We start from the raw sequence: 20,042 nt of genomic DNA on the forward strand, positions 1-20,042 counted from the left end.
TGGAAGAATTTATTCATGCAAAAAGCCAACAATCTTACCATATTCTCCAACAACGTCGGTATTCCTCATTCTGTTTTCTTGTGAATAGGACTATATGGTCCATATGGTCAAATGATTTTTCTATTTTTTTAAAATTGTAGTTGGGTTGTTTTGTTGGCCTGTTTGTATGATTTGCTATAGCCTACACTCTACAATGTTTCAAAATAAAATTTGCATCCAAAAACAAATAATGATGATACTAATACAACAAGAACTTTTTGCATAATTTATTTTAAAGGGAGCTCCAGGCTGGTATTTGATCCATACTTAGGCATGTTCATGTCTATATAATAAGCATACTTAAGTTGATTGATGTGTGATCATTTGGGTCAGAGCAAATTAATAACGTAATCTGATCTGAGTCTGACCCAATAAAACCCCATTAAGCCTATAAAGTTATTACTTGCTGCATATTAAGCATAAAAGACTTGGTATTTAGAGGAGGGAAGTAACTATGAGCTGGAAATCCTCAAAGCTAACAGCTCCATCTCCATCTCCATCCATGGAAGCAACAATACTCTGACAATCCTCCCGAGTTAAGTGAAAGCCCAGACTCCCCATGACCTGAAACAGCTCATCTACTGTCAAAACCTCATCCTCATCACCCTTCAAAGTTTCAAAGGCCGCTTTAAGGAGATTCCCCAAGGACCCAATTTGCAAATCCTTGGTGTTCATCTCCAAGAACTCCTCCATGCTCAGCAAACCATTATTGTCAGTGTCTCCTTTCTGCATCATTTCCCTTACCTCTTGTTCACTTGGATTGTACCCAAGTGATCCCATGATGCCACCGAGTTCAGCAACTGTTATTGATCCATCATTGTCTGAGTCAAAAGCTCTAAATGCTTCCACTAGACTTAGAACATGGCTCAGTATCTCAGTTTGTGCAGATATAGAGCCAACTTGAGCCATTGAAGGTTATAGATAGAGCAGAACTTTTTTTTTCATGAGAAGAAGATAGTGCAGAACTTGTCCTTGCATTTACCTTCATATCTTTCCACAAATATAGCAAAAAAGGGATGTCCATTATTCTTTTGGGACTACTTTGTGATGACATAAAGTTGGAAAAAGCAAAAGGTTCTTAATTCTTATGCTCATAACTTATTCAGTCTTATCCTCAACTTGTTGGAATAAGTTTATTCTGATTGCAGCGATTGATGTTACCTGAATTTTGAATTTTGATTCCCCCAATACTTAAGCAGATTATAGGAAACTTCCCATGGATTTAGTTTTAAAATATTTATTAAATGATTAAATTTGTCAGTCTAATTATTTAAAACTTTGGAACAATTGGTAATTTTCATTTGATTCCAACACTAGCTGAATCACTTCCAAAATAATCTACAAGAAACATGTAAACAATCTGTTATGTTGTTCTCAACATGAATTGTGAAAGCTTATCAAAAAAAAAACATGAATTGTGAAAGGTTAGGACAAATTGTATATGCCTTCAAAGAAAAAGTGCGAAAAAAAAAAATTTATCTTACAAGGCAAATGGCAATTAATAAAAAAAAAAAAAAAAAAGGTATATCTGGGTTGGACCAGTAACAAGAAAAGCTCAACAAGAATGTGCTGTATCTTGTCCTTGCATTTACCTTCATATCTTTCCATAAATATAGCAAAAAAGGGATGTCCATTATTCTTTTGGGACTACTTTGTGATGACATAAAGTTGGAAAAAGCAAAAGGTTCTTAATTCTTATGCTCATAACTTATTCAGTCTTATCCTCAACTTGTTGGAATAAGTTTTTTCTAATTGCAACGGTTGATGTTATCTGGATTTTGAATTTTGATTCCCCCAATACTTCAGCAGATTATAGGAAACTTTAGTGTTAAAATATTTATTAAATGATTAAATTTATCAGTCTAATTATTTAAAACTTTGAAACAATTGGTAATTTTCATTTGATTCCAACACTTGCTAAATCACTGTCAAAATAATCTACAAGAAACATGTAACAATCTGTTATGTTGTTCTTAACATGAATTGTGAAAGGTTAGGACAAATTGTATATGCCTTCAAAGAAAAAGTGCGAAAAAAAAAAAAATATATATATATATATATATATATATTACAAGGCAAATGGCAATTAATATTAAAAAAAAAAAAAAAGTATATCTGGGTTGGGCCAGTAACAAGAAAAGCTCAACAAGAATGTGCTGTATCTTTGCCCAATAGTTGTGGTGATTAAAAAGATTCAACAGAATAGGCTAGGCAGCTTGAAGCCCATTCATGAAAATACAAGTTTTAGCAGGCTGCACTGACCGGAGATACTTTCAAGGCCTGAAGTAATTGAAGGAAGGAAGCTGACACATCGATAATCAATTCAAATTCCTGCCTGAGCCCAACACGGGTTAAAGTTACAAGTTACAATCTAAAACGATGGTTGAATTATTTTTCTTTTCCCAGTCCAATTCCTGAGTAAATATATAGGATCCAGACAAATTCTATTCTATATTGTATTTTTGGGCCAGGGCTTGCAACAGATTTTTAGATCAGCATCAGGTAACGTTACCATTGGGCCTTCCTGCCTAATCCAATTGATCTTGCAGAAATCACTTTTAATTTTGGATGACCATCCTCTCTTAAGAAAAGAAAAAAAGAAAAAGAAAGTAGTGTTCAAAAATATTAAGGAACACTTTCTAGAAGTGCTTTTTTCCAAAAGATCCCTATACAGGGATTAGTTACAAAAGTTTGAAATTGTGCATATTCTTCGAGTGCTTTTTTGCATTATTTATCTCTTGACCAGACTATCTGTAATATTGTTAGCTTCATAGAAGACATGACATAGAAGGACGATCCACGCTTTGCTTAATAGGCTCTGCAATCACAAATTAATGAAGTCATAACCAGAGGCCCGAAGTCATTGTCTCATTTGATGTTAGCCAGCATATCACAATTTCATAATCAATTTGCAAGTTTATAAATTTGTAATCAAGTTCCCAGGAAATTAATAAACCTTTTCTAACTGCCCAACAGTTCTGCAGCATTATTTGTGACAAAACCAATACGCATTGAAAATCCATTAATCCAGTTCCTTTGGCTATCCCGAAGGACTCCCCTTCCCCTGCAAATCTCTCTCTCTCTCTCTTTCTATATATAAATATATATATATATATATATATATATTATTTTGTTGCTTTGATATCACTTCTTATTTTCTCAAGTGATGTGCAGCAAGAAACGAGCAACGTAGTCGTGAAAAATGGCACTTTTCCAACATGTGTAGTGACAAAAATCAAAATTAAACAGCAAAAAGATTAGAAAAACAGAAGTCCACCAAATTAAAAATAAATGGCTGACAGAAACTATTTTCCCTAGAATTTAAAAACAAATAAAAATTCACTAATTAGATGGCCGATTGACCATGATAGCGACAGTGAATTCATCCACTCTTTACTTTTCTCATTTATCTTTCCCCATCAAACACAATAAGGCAATATTTATTTAATTCATTAATTTTTTTATGCAATAATTTTTTTTTTTTTTTTTTTAATCTTTGGCTAAACCATTTTGCAATCACTTTTTTTATTGTTTTCCTGTTGTCCTCTAAGCTTCTTAGTCCTTGCCTTCCTCATACATTAGATGTATGTATCACAACATCACCCTCTTACAGTATGTGACAATATATGCTTCCTCATTTTCATAGTATACGAGACTTGTAATGTATGAAAGAAATTATGCATATATCAAATTCATCACTGTGAATGAAATGATCCATATTTTGAAAAACATTGAATACCTATCTGAAAACTACCAATGATTTGAAATTAGAAAAGTTGCCGTTATTTTCTGGTGGGATTTGTCCACAAATTTTTTTCCACCAACTTACTCTCCCCCAAATTTGACTAATATATATCCAGTAAATCTTATCCTGGGACTCAGTTCCTTGACTAGGTCCAATAAATGATCCGTATAAATTAAGGCTCCCGAGAAGTCCTAGTGCTCTAAGAATGAAGTGTCCAATGAAATTAGGGATACAATACAAAAGATAAAATAAAGATGGGGCAACAAAAATATAAAACTTAGGATAATGTTAAGGAATATCAACTTAATTAGCACAAGATCAAATCTTGTCTGTTATGCTATGAATGGGGAATTTTTTTAACTGAGAAAAAAGGTTCACCATTCAACAACCCCTGGTGGGAAACAACACAGTTTGATTTGCCATGGTTTTTATAGTTGATACCTTCGTACACAGAAAAACCTAACCTTATAGCCTTTATTGTTTTCGTATTTGTGGGGATGAGAATTAAGAATTGGATAAATATAATTGAAAGAGGGGCCATGTTGTTGCGCGCGGGGAAACTGAAAGTGAAAACTAGGTGACCTTTCCAAGCACCAAACAACAAGGGGCCAAAACATGAGTTACTTGGCTCACTGTGGAAGGTGAGACCAATGGCCCTTGGAATTGGATGTGGCGATACAAAGAGAGCCCTTTGGGCTATATCCTGCATTTTTAAATCGGACACGGCTTGTGTCCAATGGAAATTTCCACTGGACACATTGGATGGTGGACACATGTCCAGTGGAAGTTTCCACTGGACACAAGCCACACCCTTTTAAATCTTTCTCTGCTCAGACCTATTTATATATTGCAATTTGAATCAAATGGGAGTTAAGAATAGCATAAGAGTGTGTAGCAGATCGAGATTGGTTATCATAAATGGATTTAGAGAATATGATTATCCATTGTAAATATATTTTTGACACAAGATAAAAAAAATAAAAAAAAGAGTAATGAGAAAGGGTCAAAAGAAATTGTAAAGATACTTCACACAGAATTTTAGATAAAAATGACTCTTGGTGCAAAAATGAAGCAAATTTAAAACCTAAACAAACTTTGGCATCAAATTAGAGTGCAATTAGGATATTTTTCAAAAAATTAGAATCTAATTTAAAATTTTAATTAAGTTACTAAATTGTAACCCGTGCTTATTCATAGAAACATTCAATAATAGTGATGATGAGGTGGTCATCCTGGTTTTCGCATTGAGTATTATCGATGGGTCACTTAAAACCAAAATTTAAAAAAATTAAATTGGAAACATGACATAAAACGAAACAAAAATTAGAAACTAATTTAGATTCAATTTTGATTTTAATCGCTCTTTGATTTTAGTATAATGTATATGGCTACTTAGAAACTTGTGCAATGCAGGGTAAAGTTTGACAAAATATGATTTTTTTTTCTCTTTTTTTTATATATGAAATTTGATAATTATTGTAATTATTAATTAGCATTTATTATAATTATATTTTAATGTAAAAATATTTATTTCACCATTTAATTAAAAAAATGACTTGGCAAGATTATAATGGAGAATTTAAATATAAAATAGAATTTAAAATATTATATATATATATATATATATATAGTCAAAATTGTAAAGTCACAAAAGCTTATAATCAAAATATTATGAAGTTAACTGCCAAATGTTTTGGTTATATATGTATACTAGTGCATAACATGTGTAATGCATGAGAAAATTTAATTAAATAGGATTTCATCTACAAATATAATTTTCACTCTTCTAATTTGTATGTAAATATGATGAAATTTGATTACAACCCCCCCCCCCCCCAAAAAAAAAATGTTAAGTATGATAGCTATTTATAAACGTTTATTATGATTGTGTTTGTATATGAAATATTAAATATGAAATTTGATAATCATGGTATTTAATTAATAAAGTGTGGGGTCGAAGAATTTGGCAACCCTGGCCTAAGCCCAAGACCCACGCCGAGGAGGAAGAAATGCTCGAGGACGAACGAAGAAAGCCCAAATTGCCGAGAAACATCGCCGAGGACAATCCTGTTCTCGGCCAATCGAGATCATAGAAGGGAAGAGCGGCACGCCATCGAAGGTAGCCTCCCAGAGCATCCCAAGAAAAAGGAAAAGTACAATGGGTTGGCCATGGGAGTCTAGTGGAGGAGCAATTCAAGGAGAAAATGTCACCTCCACATTAAATTCTCCCAACTAACGTTTTGACCGCATTAATGAGGAAATGACCCCTGAACAGTGCTGCCTTGGTTGCTACAACTCACAAAAGATTTGGGAAGGCGGCTGATGAGACAAGCACTCGAGTAGTGACCTGCATGATCAACAAATGGAGGGTTAAGATCAACTGGAAGGGAATATATAACGTGAGAAATCCTCGAGGAAAAGGGGGATGGGGAATTAGAAAGAGAGAACATGGGAGCAATTTGTATGATCTTTGAAACCTTTGTAACCAAGCACCAAAAAAATAATAAGAACAACAAGCTCCTCGGATGAGGGCTGAGGACAGAATTTCACACTTTAGTCCACGTCCTTGTTATTCAATCCACTCATAACCAAGTCCAGTTGTTGTAACCCTCACTAAGACCTAGTTTTTAAACTCATTCTCTATAAATTTATTGTATTGGGCTAGTTGGGTCTGAGTCCACTCATCTAATAGAAGAAGTGCTCAAACTCAGTCCCTACATAAAGTATCTATTAAGATTTTATTTTTATATAGAACTATTAAATATTATAATTATGATAATCATTAATAGGTATTATTTTTAAAGAAATTTTATATTCACAACATTTTCATAACACTTTTACAATAAATAGTAAGTGGTCGATTTTTATTAGATGTTACTAATGAGTAAAAAAGTAATTGCAATTATGGATTCAAATTAAAACCAATAACAACTTACCACATATAATTTGTTATGAAAATGTTGTGAAAATGTTATGGACATAGTATATCTCATATTATTTTTATTGTATTTGCATATGAAACTATGTATTCTACTATTTAACAATATATTTCTCAAAAAAAAAAAAAAAATCATTTTAACAATATGATGTGACAAGATGTCAATTAAGGATTTAAATATTGAATAGAATTTTTTTTAGATGAAGAAATATATAATATAATTTAAACTTGATTATATATACACACATATATTTTGACGTGTAAAATTGTGAATCTTCAAAAGCATATGTGTCAAATATCATGAGGTCAAATAAAAGTGAAATGTCTTCAATTTTCTATAAAATATATTGCACAATTATAAAATTATAAAAATATGTACCAATCTTATGACATGTTTATACTATCCTAGAATAATTTTTGTCATATTAAAAAAATCAACTAATTGATGTTATCAGTTTCAAAATTTAATACATTAATATATAAAATAAAAATCTCACGTCTCAATCCAAATATTTCACTTTATGTTCTACATAATTACAACCTATTAGAAGTTTTTTTTTTTAGTTAAGTAACCGATACATAAAATAAAATAAAACATTGCACATTTTAATTGATGGAATTTAAAGTAGAAAGTAGAATAGTGGATTTTTATTCGAATATATCTATATACTTTCAAGCAAAATGATTAAGATAATAATTTGTATAATCTATTTCATTATTTTTATAAATTTGAAATTGGTATTGATGTGTAACTGAAAAATGAATCATTGTCCATAAGAGTCGTCCACAGATTTTGAAGAAGTAGTGTCCAAGAGAGAAGATAAGTTCGTCTTAAGGAAATTCCAAGCATTCCCAATAACCAAGAAGTCAGTTACACGACTAGCCATTCTAAGACATGGGCTGAATTCCCTGAAATCTGCTCCATTCTCCCCACTAAGTCCACACATCTCCCATGATGATAGTGGCACTTAACAAGTAAACCCACTCCAAGTTCTCTATATAAAGGACCTGACCTCACCAAGCAAAAGTATGCACAACTAATCTTCCACTTCCTATATTTGAGTTCTTGATAGAAATACTGACTTGACTGTTGGGGGATCCTTGGCTGGCACCTGTAGGTGGCTCCACTTGAAGCCTAGAGGGTTCAAATGAACCCCATGAACTGGTGAAATATATATATATTCTTTTGACCCCTTAAAATAAAAATTTGAAGACCCTGACCTTAAATTTTTTTTTTTAAGCCTAACTTAAATAAGCTAGAATATGATCTTCTTAACAATATCTTGTTCCTTTTAAAAACACACACACACACACAACCCAATAACAAACCAATTTAATCTAATATCTGGAGAAAAAATGTCCAACAACAAAAGTAGAAATTTGTTAATTTTAAAGCTTAGAAAAGGCCCTTTTAGATCATAAAAAATTTGAAATAAATCAATCAAATGAGAGATCAATGGATGAATGATTGTTTGGCTATGTACATTAAAAGAGATGTAGATCGTAGGATTGATAATGAAGATATCATGCAACAATTTAAAATATAAATCCTTGTAGAAAACAATTGTAAAACTTTATGTATTTGGGTTTTTTTTTTTTTTTTTTTTTTGGTGATGTCAATATATTCAATTCCTCTTTTGTTTTAGATTTTGTATAATTTATGTTTCTTATTGACCCCTCTAGAAAACAATCATAGTACCGCCACTGCTAGTAGCAAACCAGTGCACTCTAATAGTTGGCAAAATTTGGTAAATAATATATTTTTCAGAAAAAATTCGGTGACTAGCATGCGTTTGAACTTATTTAGTAAGTTGGACTGTTTTTGGAACTCGAGTTTATCAAACTCGAGTTCCCTTTTCCTCTTTTCAAATTATTGATTCACCATCAAGTTTGGAGCATACAGCCTACTGATATCGTAACTCATCTATTATTATTATTATTATTTTGAAATCCTATACACACGTTGGGAGGATTGTTTAGTGGGGAAGGTCCTTTGGAGGGGCATTGGATCAAAGTGGAATGAGTTACCTAGCACAGAGATTCTATTTGGTACATCTATGTTTTAGTCCAAGCAGAGGCGGAGCCAGGAATTTTTGTTTGGGGGGGCCAAGTTGCGGCACTAATATATTTATTAAGACAACCCTCATATACATATATATACACACACGTTTTTTTATTATATATACACACATATATACACACTTTTTTATTTGATAAGTTATATATATACACTCACAAAAAAAAAGAACTTATTATTTTCAATCAAAGTAATGTTTGATGATAATCTTTATAAAATAAAATTCATTTTTTCCATTTTCATAGTGAAATTCTTAAAATGTTTCATTTTAAATACAAATTATCAAATTTTATACTAAATAAAAAATCTTTCAATTGAACTAATGAAAATTTCAAAAACATGCAACTAAAGACATTAAAATAAGTTAGGCTCTAAACATATTTAAAGTTATCTTGCTCTAACCTATTATGTGTCAACTAAAGACACATTTCATGTATAGTTTTAGTGACAAGATTTTTTTAATGAGTCGATGACTTGTTAATCGCTACATAACAGGTTAAAAAAGATATATTCAAATATGTTTAATGCCAAACTTTATCAAATATTTAATAGATGTAAGAGCACATTTTACAATAAAAAATAGAATAGCAAAAAATAAAGTTATATCTTTATAACTATTAGACCAATTATTATTTTTAAGAGCATCATTATTGGATTAATTCAAATATTTGGAGGAGCCAACTCTTATTTTTATAGACTAAACTTTGAAAATATTAAAATAATTATATATATATATATATAATTTTAAAAAATTCAAAATTTTGGGGGGCAACCTTCAACACAGCTCCGCCCCTGTCCAAGTTTTTATAAAGTAAAAGAAGTATTTTGTTATCTCCGTATGAAGAATCCAAACACTTCTACTGTCCTTTTACATTGCTTTGTAAAACCATTACCCACGTTACCCGTGCCAATCTCCCATCCAAAAAACATATAGAATCTCTCCAGGCTATTTCCTTATTAAGATAATATCAATAACAAGCCAAGCTTTTCTTTTCTCTTTTGGACAGATCCAGACATAAGTAAAAAGCTTGATAGCAACGCAACCTTTTTTCTATAATAAATTTGAGGAGGAAACTAGAGTCTATAATTTAATAAATTTGATTTTTACGAGTGCATATGGTGAGATGAAATAAATTGTTGGTGGACTTTAACAGTAGCCAAATCCTTGGCGGCTTATGAAAATAAAAAACAAACAAACAAACCTTTAGGCTACGGCTTGGCTTTACTGCTTTAGGATGGCAAAAATTCCTCTCCCCCTACCATGCGTATATTTTATATCATATTTTATATCTCCTAGACACGTTGTCCTTTCTCTACCACTACTTTTTTTTTTTTTCTCCTTTTTTTAAAGAATTTCAGGCCTTAATCATTAAGGAAGGCGGTTTCTTTAAAAAAAAACAAAAAAAGCGGTTAAGATCATCATGGAGTAGAGAGCTAGGATTTAGGGTTTGGGGTGGCTCTGCTGTCCGTTATGCTAGTTGTGTATGGGCTCTGCTTAACTACTGAGGTGTTTTTTTTTTTTTTTTTTAATGCGCTTTCTATTAGATAATGACAAAATTATTTTTGGTGAAACTGATTTACTTGACTTATTTTTATTTTTTTTTATTTTTAGTTTTGTTATTGGTCATTTTTGTTGGGCTAATTTTTTGGGGCTAGCATATTTTGTTTTAGATTTTAGATTTATCAATTTTTTTATGGCCTTTAAAATGAGGAAAATTCTAGAGTTACAAACTTTTTTACAAATATCTGATATGGTAAGTGGTTATTGATAAGTAAAAAAGTAATATAAATGGTGAGTTCAGATATGAACCAATAAGAATTAATTTATTACCTCAATAGTTTGTAAAATTTTTAAAGAAAAGTGTGTGACTATAGCATTACTCTTAAAAGAATCAATGGTATTATTAAGGGGGGGCGAAGTGTAAATTTTTTTGTTTTGTTTTGTTTTTTTTTTTTTTTTTGAGAATTTGGCAAAGTGTAATTTTATAGAATAACAATTGCTAAAATTAGTACTACATATATACTAATATTTAAAAATAAAAATAAAAATTGGGGGAGCCATTGCCCCCCAAAGCCAATGTATGGCTCCGTCCCTGAGTACAAGTGCAATATTTAGTGGTACATCTTTTATTTAGGCTAATAAGAGGAGGAGCAAACTGCTCGTTTTGTTAAAGAATGTGCTACAGAGTTACAATGCCAGTGTAGATGTGAAAAACTTAATGGAGTAAAGAAAAGAGGAGGCAAGTTACCGCACATCATTTACAATTAAGGGTGGCAAATGGGCGGGTTGGGTCATAAACGAGTTGGGTCATAAATGGGTTGAGTGTGTAATTATCCATTTATGACCCATTTATTTATAAATTAATTATCCATTACCCGCCCAACCCATTTAATTAGTAACCCACCCATTTAACCCAATATGACACAAATAAATAAATAACTTGTTAAAAACTTTAAAAACAAAAATTCAAAAATCACTTTTCCTGGTCTTTCCTTTCATTTTCCCTTCACAAAATTCATTTCTTAGCAACCAAACAAAGCCAGAGAGAGAGAAAGAAAATGACTTTTTTCTTCTTTGTTTTTGTTTTTCTCGGCAACGAAACAGAGTCTCAAAATTACTTTCATTTCCTCTTTCCCTTCTATTCCCTCTGTTTTACTCGGCAACCAAACAAACCATCAGAGAAAGAAAGAGAAAAAGTAAATTTCAGACTAGGGTTTCTGATCTTAAATTTAAAAATTCAAAAACAAAAGGCACAAACCCAATAGAGGAAAAAAGAAATTCAAATCCTGGTCAAGTACCTTGAAGATTTCTGGGTCCGATCACGCTCGGATTGTTCTCGTCCGATCCAGCCATTTCTCTATCAAATCCAAAAATATAAAGAATAAAATAAAAATAAATAAAAAATGAGCAAAGACGCTAAGAGAAGCATCCAAGGAGCACTGACGATGAAACCATTGAGCTCCGATGACCGGAAACCCTCGTCTGAGGTGGTTGTAGCCACCCCTCCCACTGGCAAGTGCGTCATCATCAAGATCGCCGACGTGCTCCCCGAAATGCAGAAGGAGGTCGTCGACACCGCCGTCTCTGTTGGCCTCTCTTTCTCTCTTTCTATCTCACTTTATATATATATAAAAAAAAAATAGTTGGGTTTGTGATTTTTACTTAGTTTTTATATCTGGGTTTGTGTTTTATTTTATTTTATTAGTAAATAAGCTGATACACTGCCTCTAGTGAACTCCGATTCCATCCTAGTTCTCTCTCTAAAATTTCCTTTTGTTTGGTTACTGAGAAAATCTGAGGGAAAGTGTTAGGGCTTAGAAATCTAGAGGTTAAAGTGTTTGGAAAAGTGTTTGGTTATTGAGAAAATTTGATGGAGAGGAAGACTGTTTATTTAAGTTTTAGATTTTAGAAGGGTTTATTGGGTTTTAGTGGGTTTATTTAATTCTAAATTTTAGATGGGTTTAGTGGATATTAGTGGATTTATCCATTTAGACCCATCGAATTAAATAACCAAATGGTTCTTTATCCATTTAACCCAAATACTTAAATGGGTTGGGTTAAGACTTATCCAAATAAGGTGGATAACGGGCGGGTTCATGGATATAGATAAAAAATGTCACCCCTATTTACAATATGACCATACTATGCTGGTACTTAGGGCATCCGCAGCCGGCTTTTCATATCCCATATCTTGATAGATTTTACCATCTGGAGCCAAAAATCACCCAGCATTTGGACTTGTAAACCTTCGAAATTGTAAAAAAATTTACAATTGTGCTACAATAGCATCTTATTAATAAGATGCTACTGTAGCACAATTGTATTTCTAAAAATTATTTTTTAATGTCTCTCTCATCCTTTTTATCCGACCAACTTTCTCTCTCCTCTCTCTCTCATTATTTCTTTTCTTTACTCTATCTTCCTTCTCTCTGTCATTCTGCTCTCCTCTCTTCAAACTCAAAACCCCATAGCCACCACTGTGACCACACCATAGCCTGACCCACTATCACCGGCCATGGCAACAAGGATGTGATTCAAGCCTCATTTAACGATCCACTTCATCTCACGCTCAGCCTCTCTCATGCTCAGCCTCTCTCACGCAGCAACAAGGATGCCACAAGGTTGAGATCAGTGTGTGGTTTCGGTGTTTGGGCTTGATTTGTGATTTGATCAGCGTGGGTTTCGGTGGCGTGGGTTTAATTTGTTTTTGTGGTTGTGGGTTTGTTTTATGGTGGTTGTGGGTTTGTTGGTGGTGGCTGTGTTGTGTTGGCGTTGGATTGTGTTCTTTTTTTTTTTTTTTGGTTCAGCTATTGGGGTTTGTGGTTGTGGCTGGTGGGCTGACGGTGGGGTGGGTGTTTATGGCTCCGTCGGAGTGGGTTTTGGGTCAATGGGTGGTGTGGGTTTTTTTTTTTTTTTTTTTTAGTGTTGACGGTAGATTATGGGTTGCTGGTGGTGGTGGTGTCAGGTGTGTGTAGTGCGGCAGTGGTGGTGATTGTGGTTGTTGAACAGAAATAAAAAGAGAGAAAGAATAAATAATGTGTTGTATTGTAAATTATGGTAATTGTGGGATATATTATTTTATTGTATAGAAATATTATTTTAATGAGTAGAATAGGAAAATAAAAGTTGGGATGCTAGGTGTATTGTAAAATGATATGGTATAATTAATAAAGTAACTTTTTAGGATGGTAAAATAAGATGAGATATGAAATCCGGATATGGATGCTCTTAGGTTGTTGGAGGCTTGGAGCCATTCTCTCCCACTACTTTCATTACCGCACATTTGTTGGAGGCAAGTTACCGCACCTTTTTTTTTTTTTAACTATTATAATTTTTGTCACAACTTTTGACCGATAATTCCTTACTTGGAGACCAAATTTGTTATCAGAAAGCCGCCAAAATTATAATTGGTGTATTCCACGGAAGTGCTATTGTAGGACGGATAGCCCTCACTGAAACGAGATCCTTCTTTGAGTCTTTTTTTTATTTTCTTATAGGAGTATATGATTGTAGAACTTAATGAAGTGATCAATTGTGACTAGAGAATAATTACTTTCATATAAATTTATCATTGATTTTTTACCACTCACACTTAACTTTAGTTGTAATATAAAAATTGTGTCCTTAAATTTTATCTTTTTTATTTCATTGGTGATGGGTCACCGGCGATGGCAAATGCTTTCACCGCACACTGTACCAACCTGCTCCGCGCCCATCCAAAAAATATATATCAAATAAATTCGAAATATCCATGACCCAACCTGTCTTATCATCAACTCTAATTTGTCACAAACACAAACCAATTTACCAAAACAACTCAAGCTCATGGCTCCCTCCACAAATGTCAACTGGCTCGACTCATAGTCACCATATGGGCCCTCTAGCCCCCCCCCACATTCTATTTGACCCGTTTCGTCTACTACCAGCCCCTATAAATGTCCGATGACCCCGCTCTTTCTTTCCTTACCCAGTGAGCGCTCAAAAAAGTGAGCGCTCAAAAAAGTGCCTCATTTTTTTATTTTTGTAATTTGGAAAACAAAAAAAAACAAAAAACAAAAAACAAAAAATCTCTCTCCCTCTTTTCAATGACAACCTCAGTAGAGAACCGCCGGTTCACTCATATGGAACCCGCCACAAACGGCGTCGTTCGCACATTCAAATCCGTTCAAAACAACCACCGTTCCGACACGCCAGATCGTAACCGTCCATTCCCGTCAATTCCGGAGATCACGCGTCCCAACAAAGCCATCATAACGGAGCTAGATTCATCAAGCGAGGACGAAGATGAGAACGATTTCTGGGAATTGGTGCAGAAAGGGGACAGCGAATTAGAGCCGCCGATCTGGGACCAACGAGATGAGGCCACGTCAGACAATTGGGTGCAGCGCAACCCTACCATGGTCCGCCTCACCGGAAAACACCCCTTCAACTCCGAGCCGCCACTTACTCGGCTCATGCACCACGGGTTCATAACTCCGGCTCCACTCCACTACGTTCGCAACCATGGCCCGGTCCCCAAAGGCAAGTGGGAGACCTGGACCGTCGAAGTAACCGGACTCGTCAACAAACCGACCCGGTTCACCATGGAGCAACTCGTCACCGAGTTCCCGAACCGGGAAATAGCGGTCACTCTAGTCTGCGCCGGTAACAGACGGAAGGAGCAGAACATGGTGAAACAGACAATCGGTTTCAACTGGGGAGCCGCGGGGGTCTCCACTTCGGTGTGGCGCGGTGTACCGCTAATCCATGTGCTGAAGCGGTGTGGGATCTACAGCCGTACACGTGGAGCCCTCAATGTGTGTTTCGAAGGGGCCGAGGACTTGCCAGGTGGCGGTGGCTCCAAATACGGTACGAGTATTAAATACGAGATCGCTATGGATCCGTCCAGAGATATAATGTTGGCGTACATGCAAAACGGTGCGCATTTGTCGCCGGACCACGGGTTTCCGGTGCGGATGATCATACCGGGTTTTATTGGTGGGAGAATGGTGAAATGGTTGAAACGGATCGTAGTCACAACCCGAGAATCTGACTGTTACTATCATTATCACGATAATAGAGTGCTCCCTTCGCACGTTGACGCTGAGTTAGCTACCTCCCAAGGTATCTATCTTATGATTCTTATCCACCACCACACACTTGGCACACTAGCAAAATTTCTACCACCATCATTTTTTGTGCCACAACTTTGTCCCAATAAAATTGACCATGACCGACAAACATATGATAGATGTAAAGTGTGATCTTAAAATTACACTATCCTTATAAAATGATTAATAACCGATATGATAAAAGGTGTCGTTTTAAAATTACAATATTCAAAGTAATTGAATTATATATAATTTGACTAAAAAGATTGTTAGAAAATGGAGCAATTTTTTGAATTTTAGTAAGAAAATAATAAACTAAATTTTATATAGAGACTTGGGGGAGAGAAGTTGATAGAAGGTTGTTTTTGTTTTTATTTTTAATTTTTTAAAATTTTTTTTCATTTTTTTTATACAGAATAAAGGAAAATAATGTCATTTTTTTTAATTAACAAGGATATATGCTTTCATTATCCAATGAGAGAATATGACGTGAGAGCAACCATGTGTGGTTTTGAAATGTCATTGCCCTGGATGAAAACCAAGTAACGTGTGAGAGTAAGACTCTGCTAAGGTTTGTTACTGTTTTTTTCTCTGAAATATTTTATTTTTATTTTTTTGGCTTTTGTTAATGGATGCTATCAGTACTCATTAAGCACAATAATTATGATCTCCTGTTAGCAACTCCCTCAATATAAGTGCCCCATAGATTTGTGGAATTTATTTTTTGTGAGAGAATTGTTAATGCATTTGTCACGAAAGTCAGAAGTATAGAGATATTGTGAGATCCATTCTTAATGAATTAAAGTCAGAAATATAAAGATATTATGAAATCTATCATAAATTAATGTAAAAAGAGAGAATATCATATTATTATATTTTAGAAATACGTGGTTACATTATAATTTAGGGAGCGTAATTTTTCTAAGAGCATTTGGTAATCGGACCCTTTATATATATATATATATATATATATATCTTTTTTTGCACGATTTAGGAAGAGTAAATTTTCTAAGGCAATTCGATAATCAGACCCTATTTTCGTTTTATCTCTTTTTGCTTAACGCATCGAGTTGACTGATTTGGATTGGGTGCAGCTTGGTGGTACAAGCCCGAGTATATCATTAACGAGCTGAACATAAACTCTGTCATAACGTCGCCGTGCCACGATGAGATCTTGCCGATAAACTCGTGGACAACACAGAGGCCATACACATTGAGAGGCTACGCATATTCCGGTGAGTGCACAGTATATAATACATGTAGGTACGAGGGTACAAGTTACAACTAAGTCAGGGCTTAACAGTTAGCTCGCGTGGATGCCTCTTGTTCACAACTTTTCACATGGTTTCCATCTAGTGGTACAGTATTTGTAGTTTCAATGAATCTGCATAAATAAATTGCTTTCTCTCTCTTTCCGTTTTCAAGAAAAAGCTACTTTTATTTGGAAGCTTGGCTTACATCAACCTTGTTGGAAGTTTTTCAAATGATCTTTTTTACATAAACGTTAGTTAAAAATAGAATCCTATATATATTCTATCCAACTAAGTTCCAATTTGTAAAACAAGTGGCAACTTTTTTTAGAGTATTAAAACCGTATTCTGCTACCATGACATGACAAATATATTTGTGTCTTGTGTGGTTTTTAACGTTTTAAGTCACCATTTAATTTGGATAGGCAACCCTTGTGAATTAGATTGGAAGTTTGTGGTTGCATTAAATCTTCTCTCACTTGGTAGAGGTGGTAAGAGGCTGTTGGCACTTTTTGATGTTTTCAGCCCAGATATTTAAAAATAAGTCTTATTTTATACACAGGAGGTGGGAGGAAAGTGACACGTGTGGAGGTGAGTGTGGACAATGGAGATACGTGGCGTGTTTGCACGTTGGACCACCCGGAGAAGCCCAACAAGTACGGGAAATACTGGTGCTGGTGCTTTTGGACACTGGAGGTGGAGATGCTGGACCTGGTTGGAGCCAAGGAGGTTGCGGTTCGAGCCTGGGATGAAGCCCTTAATACCCAGCCGGAGAAGCTCATTTGGAACCTAATGGTACATCCTTAATTGTTTACTCTTTGCTTTGATGGGCTAATCATGAGGTTTCTACTTACCAACGTGCTATGGTGGTCCACTTGTTTTTGCTTGGTTGGACTTGGACCCACTTGGAGTATTGTATTGTGTGTTTGGGTCCCATCGTTTAATTAGGTTACGTTGTACGTACGTAAGGACTTAGGGTAGCGTAATAGTCAAAATTGCTCTTTTTAACAATGTTCACATTGGATCCTCCTCGTCATTCTCTTTGGAGCCAGCCCCCACATGTTTGGAGCTGTCTGACCCACTAAACCAGTATTTCACTCTCACTGCATTATCAGGGTGGTTTGATATGGAATTTTAAACCATATTTTTTAGTTTTTAAATAATGTTATATGTATTTTTATATATTTTTTCATTTGTATATATCTTTAAAAAATATAAACAATATTACCAAACAAACCCTAGAGTCAAACCCTAGAGTCTAATCATTAAAAAATAATGTTATTTTACATATAAAAAACTATTAATTAGTTGGGTACTTTGGGTTCATCCACTTCTCTCCTGATTAATTATATTTTTATTTTTATATTCAGGTGCACATGCTAGCAACTCATCCTAAATGCATTGCATTCATAAATGACAACACAGCCAAATTCTATAAGTGCCTAGATTAATAGAAGTCACCTTTTTCACTTTTGATTCACCCTTTTTTATTTAAAAGATAAATAAATATGTGATAATTAAGTTATAATTTAGTGAAGTATAAAATAAAACACAAAAGTGAAATACATGATTTTTAACTTCAAGCTTCTTGTACAATATTGTACAGGGAATGATGAACAATTGCTGGTTCCGGATAAAAACAAATGTGTGCAAGCTTCAAAAGGGAGAGATTGGAATCGTGTTCGAGCATCCAACTCTGCCTGGCAACCAGTCTGGTGGATGGATGACCAAGGAAAAAAGCGTCGAGAAATCATCTGATACCAAACAATCCCCCATCAAGGAGAGTACTGTCTCATCAACCATAAAGATGTACTCAATGTCTGAGGTCAAAAATCACAGCTCAGCTGAGTCAGCTTGGATTATAGTCCATGGCCACATCTATGATTGCACTCGATTCCTCAATGATCACCCTGGTGGCGCCGACAGCATTCTAATCAATGCAGGCACTGATTGCACGGAAGAATTTGATGCCATCCACTCTGACAAGGCCAAGAAAATGCTAGAGGACTATAAAATTGGCGCGTTGATCACTGCAGATAATGTGTCAAACACATCCCACATCGATCCCGTCAAAGAAAATAAGCCAACAAGAAGTGTTGCACTTGTCCCACGTGAGAAAATCCAATGCAAGCTCGTGACCAAGAAGTTAATATCCCATAACGTGAGGTTATTTCGATTTGCATTGCCATCTGATGACCAAGTCTTGGGTTTGCCAGTAGGGAAGCACATATTTCTGTGTGCTAAAATAGGCGATAAGTTGTGCATGCGAGCTTATACTCCAACGAGCACCATTGATGAAGTGGGGTACTTTGATTTATTGGTTAAAATTTACTTCAAAAATGTGCACCCGAAATTCCTTAATGGAGGGTTAATGTCACAGTACCTAGACTCGCTCCCACTAGATTCGATTCTAGACGTGAAGGGACCATTGGGTCACATAGAATATACTGGCCGCGGTAACTTCTTAGTTCATGGCAAGCCCAAGTTTGCTAAAAAGCTAGCCATGGTAGCTGGTGGGACAGGAATCACACCCATATATCAAGTGGTTCAAGCAATTTTGAAGGATGCAGAGGATGAGACCGAAATGTACGTGGTCTACGCGAATCATACTGAGGATGATATTTTGCTTAGGGAAGAACTTGATGCTTGGGCTGAAAAGCATGACAAGTTTAAGGTGTGGTATGTGGTGAAAGAACCTGAAAGGGAAGGGTGGGAATACAGTGTGGGATACATCACAGAAAGTATTCTGCGAGAGCATATACCAGAAGGATCAGACGATAGTTTGGCTTTGGTATGTGGACCACCGCCAATGATTCAGTTTGCTGTGCAGCCAAATCTGGAGAAGATGAATTATGATATCAAGAATTCGATGTTGGTGTTTTAGAGGATATGGAACAAGTTTTAGAAGTGAGGCGGGATTGTATATATTGGACTATTTATCCCTTGTATTTTGTTTGTTTGTCTCTTGTACACTAATATTTGTTCCTTTTCTTTTAGGATTTTCTTGTGAGAGAAAAGGATAAAATAAATTCCCGGAATAGGTCCTAGGCTTTTTGTCTCGGGTAAAATATAATAATCACCCTGAGGTTTGACACAAATGACGTTACAAGCCATTATTTATTTATAGTTTTACTCTCTCTCTCTCTCTCTCTCTCTCTCTCTCGTCATCATTGCAGCAACGCCATGGTGGTGGGCTCACGGTGGTTTGTGGTTTTTGGTTTGGATTGATATTGCTTGTGAGTTCGTGTTTGGATGGAGGATTTCAATTTTTTGGATCGGCGTTGGTTGTGGTCTTTGGCTCTCTCTCTCTCTCACCTCTATTCTTTTTCCTCTAATCTCACCTGACTCTCTTTTCTTTTTCTTTTGTTTGGCCAAATCTTACCCTTGATGGATCTTCCTTTT

The 20,042-nt window shown here is 34.8% G+C and overlaps 2 protein-coding genes across 2 annotated transcripts; one reads left to right on the top strand and one right to left on the bottom strand.

The window, feature by feature from the left end:
• Positions 1-233: 233 nt before the first annotated feature.
• Positions 234-1,022, bottom strand: LOC126698331 (probable calcium-binding protein CML29). Its single transcript, XM_050395480.1, has one exon. The coding sequence runs from the start codon at positions 946-948 to the stop codon at positions 475-477; it is 474 nt and encodes a 157-aa protein (XP_050251437.1). The 5' UTR covers positions 949-1,022; the 3' UTR covers positions 234-474.
• A 13,229-nt stretch (positions 1,023-14,251) lies between these two features.
• LOC126698333 (nitrate reductase [NAD(P)H]-like) lies at positions 14,252-19,738 on the top strand. The gene is made up of 4 exons (XM_050395482.1): positions 14,252-15,403; positions 16,485-16,625; positions 17,203-17,435; positions 18,247-19,738. Exons 1-4 carry the CDS (start codon positions 14,386-14,388, stop codon positions 19,522-19,524), a joined length of 2,670 nt encoding a protein of 889 aa, XP_050251439.1. The 5' UTR covers positions 14,252-14,385; the 3' UTR covers positions 19,525-19,738.
• Positions 19,739-20,042: the final 304 nt, after the last annotated feature.

Source organism: Quercus robur, chromosome 9, assembly GCF_932294415.1.
Source record: "Quercus robur chromosome 9, dhQueRobu3.1, whole genome shotgun sequence".
In the NCBI taxonomy this organism is placed as follows: Eukaryota; Viridiplantae; Streptophyta; class Magnoliopsida; order Fagales; family Fagaceae; genus Quercus; species Quercus robur.

Excerpts from the sequence above, each read along its gene's own strand:
- LOC126698333 (XM_050395482.1), top strand. The coding sequence starts at position 14,386 with ATGACAACCTCAGTAGAGAACCGCCGGTTCACTCATATGGAACCCGCC. Across the intron at positions 15,404-16,484 it reads TGAGTTAGCTACCTCCCAAG|CTTGGTGGTACAAGCCCGAG; the intron begins GTATCTATCTTA and ends GATTGGGTGCAG. Across the intron at positions 17,436-18,246 it reads AGCTCATTTGGAACCTAATG|GGAATGATGAACAATTGCTG; the intron begins GTACATCCTTAA and ends AATATTGTACAG.
- LOC126698331 (XM_050395480.1), bottom strand. The coding sequence starts at position 948 with ATGGCTCAAGTTGGCTCTATATCTGCACAAACTGAGATACTGAGCCAT.